General features: G+C 46.3%; 1 protein-coding gene across 11 annotated transcripts in view; it reads right to left on the reverse strand.

Moving 5' to 3' along the window:
- LOC106093788 (ribosome-releasing factor 2, mitochondrial) overlaps window positions 1-12,468 on the reverse strand; it is a 139,253-nt gene that overhangs the window by 59,540 nt on the left and 67,245 nt on the right. For all 11 annotated transcript variants that reach the window (XR_009397186.1, XM_059363171.1, XM_059363170.1 and 8 more), the window contains exons 3-4: window positions 2,968-3,088; window positions 452-2,892 (exon numbers count right to left, since the gene is read on the reverse strand). Coding sequence is in view for 10 of the 11 variants with exons in the window: in XM_059363171.1 (XP_059219154.1) it covers window positions 452-2,892; window positions 2,968-3,088 (2,562 nt within the window). In the remaining variant the exon portion in view is untranslated. The remainder of the gene's footprint in view (window positions 1-451; window positions 2,893-2,967; window positions 3,089-12,468) is intronic.

Consider the following 12,468-nt stretch of genomic DNA (forward strand, 5'->3'; position numbering starts at 1 on the left):
GTGGTGGTAGTGTGGGGAGGGGGGTAGAAGGGGTGGGGTTAGGTTGGGTTTTCAATCAAACAGTCAATCCAAATACAAACAACGTCAACTACACATTTTGCTTCAAACATAACAAAAGGAAGAAACCATCACAACAACTGAAAACCAACATAAAACTCATGGCAAAGTAAACCAGGGCAAATGGAGGATATTGATTAAGGAAAGATTCAATGGGGGGGGGAACAATCTTTTTTTCTTTTTTCTTCTTCAAAATTACTTATTATTAAAGGAAAAACTAACTTTTCTTTTAGGGACTCTTCTTTTTTATTTCAAAAGTTTTACATTTTGGAGAGTTTCAATGCTCGGGGCCAATTATTCTCTTTTTAGTTTTTGATTTTTGGTAGGCACATACAATAATACATAACAAACATTACCATATCTGTTAGGTCTGATTGCGTAGCTTAACACTTACCTGGGAATCTTCCGAATCTTGCCGTGTATCTAATAGTGTATTCAAAGAACTATTTACATCTTCATCAATATCTATGGGTATAACAGCAGCCATACCTTCACGTTGAATTTGCTGCAAATGATCTTCCGACTTACTGGTGCGAAAACCTGCACTATCACACTTGCGCACGATCTGCCCATTGTGGTGGTGGTGATGATGGTGACGCCGCACCACACCACTTGTGTCAACCACCGCTGCCCCTGCAGTGCCAGCGGCCAAATTCGAGGGTTCAGGGCTGGTGGGCACCGAATTGGCGGTCTCCTTATCGATGAGCGGTGTGGACAGCGATATGGGTGAAGTGGGCACTGAGAATGAGGTTTCGTCTTGTGATGTATTATTACCGCCGCCACCGCCGCCACCGCCGCCACCGCCGCCTCCAACACCACCACCACCACCGCCACCATGACCACCTCCCACTGTGGTAGATGAGGATGAGGAAGCCGAGCTACGCAGATTACGCGAACAGTCCACATTGTCTTCGGAGCGCCGTTTGTAGCGCAAAGCAGCCTTTTGTTTTAAAGCTTTTAACTTCTGCTTGGTAGATGAGGAGCCCAACGAATTGGAATCATCGGCCAGCATTTCATCATCTTCGTCATCATCGTCATCATCATCGCCATATTGCATTAGACACTGCCTATCACTAGCCTCATCGTCGGCATGCACACTGCCGCCCATACCCATGCCGCCACTGTTGTAGGTCTCCAGATTGGTAATATCATAGTGGGTTTGATCCTCGTCATTATCATCCTCATCCTCCTCCGCAGCGTAGTTGCCATCATCATAGTCCTCGTCCTCTTCGTTGTCCTCATCATCATCGTCCGCATGACGCTCTTCGTCCTCATTCTGATAATACTCATAGCTCTTTTGCTGCCCCTGTCGCGTTTGTTGCTGGTAACGCGTTTGCTTGTTCTGTTGCACATAGCGTTGATGACGCTGATGGCGATGTTGGCGTCCACCCCCACCTCCTCCACCGCCTCCGCCATGTTGCTGATCGTTGTCCTCTATGTTTTCCTCATCGTCCTTTTCCAATTCCTCACACAGCAGCAAGGTGTCATTGGCCAAAGAGTCCTGACGATTGTTGTAAGTGGTATCGAGACTCTCCTGCTGCTGCTGCTGCTGCTGATAGTTTTGAAGATGTTGCGCCAGCGCTTGTTTCTTGTGGAAACGAGATTTTTCCTTATTGTGTAAATTCTTGGAGTCAGTATTGGTTGTGCTATGGCTGTGGGTATGGGTATGGGCATGTGTGGGAGATTCCTGCGATGAAGACGAGGTGGGTGATGACTCGCCCGAGGCCTTAGGGGCCAAGGCACCATTGGCTCGCGCCAGACCCACCCGACTGGGCGAGTCTCGCAAACTGTCCACTTTTTTGGCATGAACGGGCAAGGGATTGCTAGTTTGTGGAGTACGCGAAAGATTCAATATCAAATCGCCAGTCATCATGTAAGCCTCAAAACGGGGTGCCTTGGCAGGTTGTGGTGGTGCCGAATTGGGTTCCGGTGTGTCCCTGTCCTCCGAGGAATTCGATTTGTTTTGTCTTGCCGCCACCGCCGCCGCCGCCGCCGTATTGCCGCTGTAGCTGTTCGAATGTTGCAGGGAATGGGGACCAATGCTATTGCCATTAGTGGTTGTGGTTGTGGCCCCCGCATTCAGATCACAGCCCGTCGTCGATGTTATTGACGAGGTCATGGCCTTAGTGGGTATTTGTGAGGGCCTTGGTCTCTTATGCTGTGGCGATTGTTGAGGCTTTTGGTTACATTTTAAGGCTTGCGGTATGCGTGAGGGTATGCGCGATGTTGGTGAGGTGGCTGTATTTGCTGCTGAGGTGCCTGCAATCACGCTGCCACCACCAGCCCCTCCACTGCTGCTTCCCTCCAATTGAATTTTATTCGATGAGGCGGAAGAGCTGCGACTGTGATTCGAAAGGTTTACAGTTGCGGCCGATGCTGCTGCCTGCTGGTTATGACGTTGTGGCAAACTTGTGGGCGATTTAAAACGCGACGAAGAGGCAGGTGAATTGCTAGCTGGGGATGAGTGGGGCGATGAATGCTGCTGATGTACTATTGTTGTTGTCGTCATATTCGTTTGATAATTGTGCGTCGTTGTTGTTGTCGCCTCGTAATGTTGTTGTAATTTATTACTACTACTACTACTGTTACTGTTGTTGGCAGCTTCGTGTTGTTGTTGTTGTTGATGGTGCTGATTATAATGGTGCTGAGGTGATGATCTGATTTGATGTTGCGATTGCTGCTGACGGTGGTGGTGGTGGTGGTGGTGGTGATGTTGTTGCTGCTGTTGAGGATGATGATAATCGTAGTTATTTGTGGGTGATGTCTCTATGTCTATGTAATGGGGACTTTTCGTATTTGCCAATTGTTCTTTGATGCGCGCCTTGAGTTTTGGATCTGTCAATGAAAAGAGAAATCCATTTTCTTTTGGTTTTTTTAAATTCAAAAATGGTTTGATGTTTAAACACTCACCTCTTTTTAGCTCCAAAGTAACTAAATCTTCAGAGAGGCGCAGACATTTTAAAACCTCCTTCGTTGTATACTGATGTACATCGATGCCATTTACTTTCAATATGACATCTCCGGCCTCAACCTGCAAGAGAGAGGATAAAACAAAGCAAACGCATTAAGACAAAACCTTCCACAATACTTAAATTTAGGATCATAATATCAAAATAAGAAACTTTTAGTGTCAAATTTCCCTAAGGGTCAGAGAAGAAACGACTTTTGCCAATATAACCAATTGGTCTCTTTTTTCGATAGATTTCGTACTACTTCCCATGGGCATTTCATTAAGTAACAGAGAGATAACTTTCTTCATATCAATGTGTGTCCGATTCAAGTTTTGGGCTCGACGGTATGGGACCTCCTTTCTATTGATGAGTAGAAACGATGTGCCGCAGGGCGACACCATTGAGTTGCTCTGGCCTCACGGCACTACGGGAATATAGCCACATTGAATATGTTGCAAGGTGCTGCGCGAACAACTGTGCAGCAGTGGGTCGCAAGCGTAGTCGTCGTCGCCTCGGACACCACCTATCTCTCCCGTGCGGCAATATACGCAACAGCAGCATCCCAGCCACAATATTATCAGGCCAGTGCCGGGGAGTGTATCATTTTTGCAATTGCATTGCAACGGTCTCTGAGGCAAGACCGACGAGGTAGTGGATTTTATGAGTCGGAAGAACATATTGGTAGCAGCGATCCAGGAGACAAAGCTGATCAACACCTGCAGCGCACACAGTTGTCACGGATACAATGTGCAACGTAAGGATCGCTTAAGAAATGGAGGTGGGGAATTGGCCTCGGTATACACCATTCCATGCAGTATAGACCCATCTCGTCTGCGCCTAGCTTTGGTGACCTCTACATGGAATGTATGGGGATAGCAGTCAGGTCCGGTACTGCCGAGATAGAGCTATACAAGGTGTACATACCGCCGGTTGGTAGTTGTGTCCCAATGAGTGGCCAAGCTTACAACCCCGACATAAATGGGTTACTATCTGGCCATAATCGTCTGGTTCTAGGGGACTTCAATGCGCATCACACTTCATGGCATTCTCCCCTAGGTAACGACCAGCGTGACATAGCTTTGGCAGAGCAGATTGAAGGCTCCACGTTTTGCAGGGTGAATGAGGATGCCCCCACTAAGATTACGAGGAGGTATAGCAGTTCGCCAGACATTTCCATTGCATCCCCTGATCTCCTGAGTGACGTATCCTGGCAAGCCGTCATCTCTTTGGGGTCAGACCACCTCCCCATAATTCTCACCATCGACCGACCATCCGACTTCATAACCTCTGAGTGCCGGAAGTTTATCAATTATAAGAAGGCCGATTGGACTGGCTTCAGAGAGTATACCAATCACCGCTTCAGTGAACTGCCACCCCCCTCGGATGTGCTTGTGGCCGAGAGGAAATTCTGAGACATCATTAACGCAGCAGCCGCTCGCTTTATACCAGCCGGTCGAATACCCCAAGTGTGGCCCAATTTCTCGGCGCAAGCAGTGGTACTCGCAGACGAGCGTGATGGGATTCGTGGACCCCACTTACACCAGAATCCGCGAGCTGAATCTGGAAATAAACAGGGCAGCCACGCGGAAATTGTGGCTGGAACACTTGGAGCAATGTAACTTAGGCACCGGTTTAAGCAAGCTGTGGTCTACTATTAAGTCACTCTCGAACCCCGGTAGACGGGATGACAGGACCTCAGTCACTTTTGGCGAGATAACCGGGACTGATCCGAAGAGATGCGCCAGGTTGTTCAACCGTCAATTTATTGTCCATCCCGAGAGAGACAGGGCAAGGAGGAGAGCCATTCGCCGTATTCGTGGTCTCCGAGCCGATGAACAGCCATCACAATTTACCGTGGGCGAAGTTACGAATGTCATCCGTAGCGCCAAATCATCCAAGGCGTTAAGTCACTCTCGAACGCCGGTAGACGGGATGACAGGACCTCAGTTACTTTTGGGGACGTACCCGTGATTGATCCGAATATATGCGCCAGGTTGTTCAACCGTCAATTTATTGTGCATCCCGAGACTGACAGGGCAAGGAGGAGAGCCATTCGCCGTATCCGTGAACTCCGAGCCGATGGACAACCATCACAATTTACCGTGGGCGAAGTAACGAATGCCATCCGTAGCGCCAAATCATCCAAGGCGTTGGGCCCCGACGGATTCTCTACACTGATGCTGAAGATTTGGATTCACCTGGAGTTTAGTACCTTACCACTGTCCTCAACCATTCATTAATTGAACACTCTTATAGTTCCCGATGTCTGGAAAATGGGCAGAGTGATCCCGCTACTGAAGCCTGGAAACTGGACCCGAGTTTGGGGGAATCGTACAGACCGATCTCCCTTCTCTCACCAGTGGCTAAGATGCTTGAGGCATTACTCCTCCCGAGCCTCGTAGGAGAATTTCCATTCGCCGGGCATCAACACGGATTTCGGAGACTGCACAGCACAACAACAGCTCTGCATGCCATCACCACACACATTTGCCGTGGCTTCAATCAACCCAGGCCATGTGATAGGACGGTCCTCGTGGCACTGGACCTATCGAAGGCATTCGACACGGTCAGCCATGCCAAATTATTTTTGAGGACATCGCCAACACATCCCTCCAGCCAGGCCTGAAACGATGGGTCGCGAATTATCTGTGTGGTCGCCAGTCGTTTGTGGAATTTAAGGATAAGAAGTCGAAACACCGTAGAGTGAAACAGGGAGTTCCCCAAGGTGGGGTGATATCTCCGGCTCTGTTTAACCTCTACCTATCCTCCATCCCACCCCCTCCACACGGCACAGAGATAGTATCATATGCGGACGATTGTACGATCATGGCATCAGGCCCCCCACCCATTGATGACATCTGCGATAGGTTGAACGTCTATCTCAACGAGCTTGCCTCATATTTCGCTGCAAGAAATCTGAAGATATTCGCCACCAAATCTTCAGCCACACTGTTCACTACAAATACGCGTGAGGCGAATACTAAGCTGACTGTGATGGTCGATGGAGAAATGATTCCGACCATCAAGTGTCCCAAAATACTTGGCGTCACATTTGACAGCTGTTACACATTCTCCTCACATGTCACAGCAATCTGCGGTAAGGTCAAAAGTAGAAACAAGGTCCTCAAGTCACTTGCTGGCAGCACTTGGGGTGCAGACAAAGAAACCTTGTTGACGAAGTACAAATCAATTGGCCGATCAGTGCTAAGTTATGCAGCTCCAGTTTTGTCTCGTCAGCTCTGTGACACGCAATGGAATAATATTGAGATCTGTCAGAATGCTGTCCTCCGAACTGCGACGGGCTTTCTCCTCAGTTCTCATGTAGACCACCTCCATCAGGGGACAAAAATCCTACCAGTGTGAAGACATAACTACATGCTGGCTAAGCAATACCTTTGGGTTATCGCAGGGACCATCCAAATCATCATCTTGTGGATAGATATCCACCGCCCAGAAGCCTTAAGGTAGATCTACATGATTTAGAGCGTGAGGTTCTGCGCTACAAGAGAGAACCTCTAGATCAAGCGGTATATCAAGCGGATCTAGACAACATTCATGCAGACACGGTAGCAGATGCGGTAATTGGCTACCAGGTGAATGTAGTCCTTGGAGAACGACCGCCCTCCCATTGCACCCGAAGAAATCGACCTCCCCCGGCAAACCAGAGTGGTTCTGGCTCAATTACGTTCCGGCAGATGCAGCCGCCTCAATTCCCACAGAGCTAGGATTGATGCCGACGTGCAAGATGTATGTCCCGATTGTAACCAGGGACCGCACGATACACGTCACCTGTTTAACTGCCCGGCCAGACCCACTTGACTCTGACCCAGATCCCTGTGGACGCACCCCATCCTAGTCGCGGAGTTCCTGGGTCTTGACACTCAACAGAATCAAGCAGACGAAAGATAAAACACAATAAACTGCTACACAACAACAACAACGGCTTATTTTAAGCTACATCAGCATCTGTTTAAATCTTAAGGGACGACTGGCTTCACTTTTTGGTTATGCTAACATAGTCACGGATATGCCTGCCATACCAATGCATAGCCGATACTATTTCTCAATGGGATGTGCGTAATGTTGTTTTATTGATTTTTCCGCATTCTATACTTGAGCTATTTTTTTCTATTTTTAAATTTGTATGATGATACTTGATAACAATAGCTTCTTAAAAAAATACGATAAGCGATAGGGAGGAGCACACCAAAAAAAAAAAAAAAAAAAGTAATGCACAAAGCAATTTCACAAAAACAAAAAATATACATAATAAAAAAATTCTGGTGATAAGTTTTCAAACTCGACTTCTGTTGTTGCCTCAAGTATTCGATCCGAAAGTCTTACGCCTATGGTCACATCGAATATCCAATGAAGCTCCATCTGCTTCTACATTCAATCCATTTCGCCGATTGTCTTAAGCAAAGACGATGGGCGTACCACCGAATAACCGATGTGTATCTCAAAATTGGCCTGACCACAGTTTTGTGCAACCAGTGGGTTCAGTCCCCATAGATGATGTGAGAACGCCCCTTGATGGTAGTCAACCACAGAAGCGATGATAAAGTACCATTTACGGCTACACTGCTGTACTCGACCTTTCTCCTCTATTCCTTAGCAAGTGACTTATACAGTCTCTGAAAGCTTGGTCCATTGATAAAGGTCTAATGAGGATAGGTAGAGGTTAAACAGTGCCGGAGATATCACCCCACCTTGGGGAACTCCCTGTCTCACTCTACGGTGTTGCGACTTCTTATCCCTAAATTCCACAAATGACTGGCGACCCATCGTTTCAGGCCTGGCTGGAGGGACGTGTTGACGATGTTCTCAAATAATTTGGCATGGCTGACCGTGTCGAATGCCTTCGATAGGTCCAGTGCCACGAGGACCGTCCTATCACATGGCCTGGTCTGATTGAAGCCATGGCAAATGTGTGCGGTGATGGCATGCAAAGCTGTTGTTGTGCTGTGCAGTCTCTGAAATCCATGTTGATGCTCGGCGAATGGAAATTCTCCCACGAGGCTCGGGAGGAGTAATGCCTCAAGCGTCTTTGCCACTGGTGAGAGAAGGGAGATCGGTCTGTACGATTCCCCCAAACTCGGGTCTTTTCCAGGCTTTCGTAGCGGGTTCACACTGCCCATTTTCCAGACATCGGGAACTATAAGAGTGTTCAATGACAGGTTGAGGACAGTGGTAAGGTACTCAACTCCAGGTGAATCCAGATTCTTCAACATCAATGTAGAGATTCCGTTGGGGCCCAACGCCTTAGAAGATTTGGCACCACGGATGACATTCGTAACTTCGCCCACGGTAAATTGTGATGGCTGTTCATCGGCTCGGAGACCACGAATACGGCGAATGGCTCTCCTCCTTGCCCTGTCTCTCTCGGGATGCACAATAAATTGACGGTTGAACAACCTGGCGTATCTCTTCGGATCAGTCACGGGTACGTCCCCAAAAGTAACTGAGGTCCTGTCATCCCATCTACCGGGGTTCGAGAGTGACTTAACAGTGGCCCACAGTTTGCCTACGCCGTTGCCTAAGTTACATTGCTCCAAGTGTTCCAGCCACAAATTCCGCTTATGTTCGTTGACTACCCTGTTTATTTCCAGATTCAGCTCGCTGATTCTGGGGTTAGCGGGGTCCATAGCACGAATCCCATCACGCTCGTCTACGAGTACCACTGCTTGCGCCGGGAAATTGGGCCGCACTTGGGATATTCGACCGGCTGGTATAAAGCGAGCGGCTGCTGCGTTAATGAAATCTCGGAATTTCCTCTCAGCCACAAGCACATGAGAGGGGGTGGCAGTTCACTGAAGTGGCGATTGGTATACCCTCTGAAGCCAGTCCAATCGGCCTTCTTATAATTGATAAACTTCCGGCGCTCAGAGGTTATGAAGTCGGGTGGTCGGTCGATGGTGAGAATTATGGGGAGGTGGTCTGACCCCAAAGAGATGACGGCTTGCCAGGATACGTCACTCAGGAGATCAGGGGATGCAATGGAAATGTCTGGCGAACTGCTACACCTCCTCGTAATCTTAGTGGGGGCATCCTCATTCACCCTGCAATACGTGGAGCCTTCAATCTGCTCTGCCAAAGCTATGTCACGCTGGTCATTACCTAGGGGAGAATGCCATGACGTGTGATGCGCATTGAAGTCCCCTAGAACCAGACGATTATGGCCAGATAGTAACCCATTTATGTCGGGGTTGTAAGCTTGGCCACTCATTGGGACACAACTACCAACCGGCGGTTTGTACACGTTGTATAACTCTATCTCGGCAGTACCAGACCTGACTGCTATACCCATGCACTCCATGTTGGGGTCACCAAAGCCTATATTGCACGGAGTGGTGTGTCACAAAGGCCAATCCCCCATCTCCATTTCATAAGCGATCCTTACGTAGCACATTGTATCCGTGACAACTGTGCAAGCTGCAGGTGTTGGTCAGCTTTGTCTCCTGGATCGCTGCTACCAATATGTTCTTCCGACTCATAAAATCCACTACCTCGTCGATCTTGCCTCGGATACCGTTGCAAGTCAATTGCAAAAAAGGTACACTTCCCGGCACTGGCCTGGGATGCTGCTGTTGCGTAGATTGCCGCACGGGAGAGATCGGTGGTGTCCGAGGCGACGACGACTATGCTTGCGACCCACTGCTGCCTATGTTCGCGCAGCACCTTGCAACATATTCAATGTGGCTATACTCCCGTCGTGCTGTAAGGCCAGAGCAACTATTGGATTGCCCAAAAAGTAATTGCGGATTTTTTAAAAGAAAGTAAATGCATTTTCAATAAAACTTTGAATGAACTTTAATCAAATATACTTTTTTTACACTTTTTTTCTAAAGCAAGCTAAAAGTAACAGCTGATAACTGACAGAAGAAAGAATGCAATTACAGAGTCACAAGCTGTGAAAACATTTGTCAACGCCGACTATATGAAAAATCCGCAATTACTTTTTGGGCAACCCAATATAAGGGAATCGGTCCCTTCATGTTAATGCTCACTGGTCTATCTGATAATGGTCTAAGGATTGGATAGGGAGTCGGTCCCACAATGTTAAATGCTCCCTCAATGTCAATGTCCACTGCCAATATCTGCAATTTAGCATGGAAGGACGTTCTGTAACACATACATGCTGTTTGTACTTGACCAATTCGCTCGTGTCCACTTGACCGTGGTGTCCACTATATGTCATTGTTTCGATGCACGATTTTTCTCTAAGTGCAATATAACCTAATTTCATTTTTTGGACTTTATCAATTGCATCATTCTTTCAATAATTATTATAAGAATAATGTTTTTAACCTTTTTGATCCCCGCTACGAATGGCATGAGCAGCGTATGACCACTTGTATGCTATAATGATGGTATGCCCCACCACCACCACCACCACCCATTATTGATTGATTTTGAACGCAAGAAAAAGCAAAGCAAACGATTTTATTGGCTAAAAACGTGTATAAGGAAGTGGCAACGAATTTGGGCTGTTTTAAATTTGTTATTTACCCTCCACCCCCTCCAGGATGGGGGTATACTAATTTCGTCATTCCGTTTGTAACACATCGAACTATTTCGATAAACTTTCGAAGGAATAGAGCTAGGCGCTTGAAACGAATACTTCCTATTAGTCCGGTCCATGTTTTGATATAGCTGCCATATAAACCGATCCTGGATCTTGATTTATTGAACCTCTAGAGGGCGCAACTATTAATCGATTTGGCTGAAATTTTGCACCAAGTGTTTTCTTATGACTTCCAAAAACTACGCTAAGTATGGTCTACATCGGTTCTTAACCTAATATAGCTCCCCTATAAACCGATATCGGCTCTTGATTTCTTGAGCCGCTAGAGGGCGCAATAATAATCCGATTTGGCTGAAACTATGCACAAAGTATTTTATTATGACTTCCAACAACTGAGCCAAGTATGGTCCAAATCGGTTCATAACCTTATATAGCTCCCATATAAACCGATCTCAGATCTTGACTTCTTGAGCCGCTAGAGGGCGCAATTAGTATCTGATTTGACTGACATTTTCCATGAAGTGTTTTAGTTTGACCATAAACAACTGTGCCAAGTATGGTCCAAATCGGTTCTTAACCTGATATAGCTCCCATATAAAGCGATCTCTAATCTTGAGCTTCTAGAGGGCGCAATTATTATCTGATTTGGCTGAAATTTTATATGAAGTGTTTTGGTTTGACCAACAACAACTGTGCCAAATATGGTACATAACCTGACATAGCTCCCATATAAACCGATCCTGGATCTTGATATCTTAAGCCTCTAGAGGGCGCAATTCTTATTCAATGTAGCTGAAATTTTGCACCAAGTGTTTTATTATGACCAAAAACTGTACCAAGTATGGTCCAAATCGGTTCTTAACCTGATATAGCTCCCATATAAACCGACCTCGGATCTTGACTTCTTGAGCCTCTAAAGGGCGCAATTTTTAATCGATTGAACTAAAAAGTTGAATAAAGTGTTTTGGTTTGACCTTCAACAATTTTTTCAAGTATAGTCCAAATCGGTTCTTAACCTGATATAGCTCCCATATAAACCGATCTCGCACCATGCCTTTTATGAGCCTCTAGAGGGTAATATTCTTATCCGATTTCGCTGAAATTTGGCTCCAAGTGTTTTTTATGCCTTCCAGCAACTGTATCATGTATGGTCCTAATCGGTTCTTAATCTGATATAGCCCCCTTATAACCCGATCTCGGATCTTGATTTCTTGAACCGCTAGAGGGCGCAATAATTATCCGATTTGGCTGAAATTTTACTTGAAGTGGTTTGTTTTAGCCATCAACAACTGTGCCAAGTATGATACAAATCGGTTCATAACCTGATATAGCTCCCATATAAACCGATTTCGGATCTTGACTCCTTGAGCCGCTAGAGGGCGTAATTATTAACCGATTTGGCATGAATAGAGATTCGCGATGGATAAATACCCAAAAGCTATTTACCCGATAAATTGGGTAAATACCCGGGTATTTACCCATACCCTACGGGAAATGGGATAGGTCCCAAACCTGTCACGGGATAGGTCCTCTGGTAATAGGGATCGTTCCCAGTTCTTGCCCCCTTACATTTAAAAACCCTATCACTTTTATAAAGGTTTGTCGCTCGAGGTGACAAATTGTCACCATTCTAACACCGTAGGATAGGTCCCAGGACAGTTCGAATATGATGAGTATACTTCGCAAGTATTTTTAAGGGAGATTACATAAGTTAGCAGATATATTTAAAGGATAAGTAATTTTTAACAATAATTAAGCGACTTTTTAAAAAATAATTAAGAATTATAAGGTATGAGAATTGAAACTTTCATTCATTGATATGTGACAGGTAACTAATTCTCCAATTTAGGACCGGTTAATTTGGGGCAATTGACTACACATTTCCCGTAGTGTATACACCCAAAAGCTAGGTATTTATAATTTTGCAGATATCTT

This window comes from Stomoxys calcitrans, chromosome 2 (genome assembly GCF_963082655.1).
Source record: "Stomoxys calcitrans chromosome 2, idStoCalc2.1, whole genome shotgun sequence".
NCBI lineage: Eukaryota > Metazoa > Arthropoda > Insecta > Diptera > Muscidae > Stomoxys > Stomoxys calcitrans.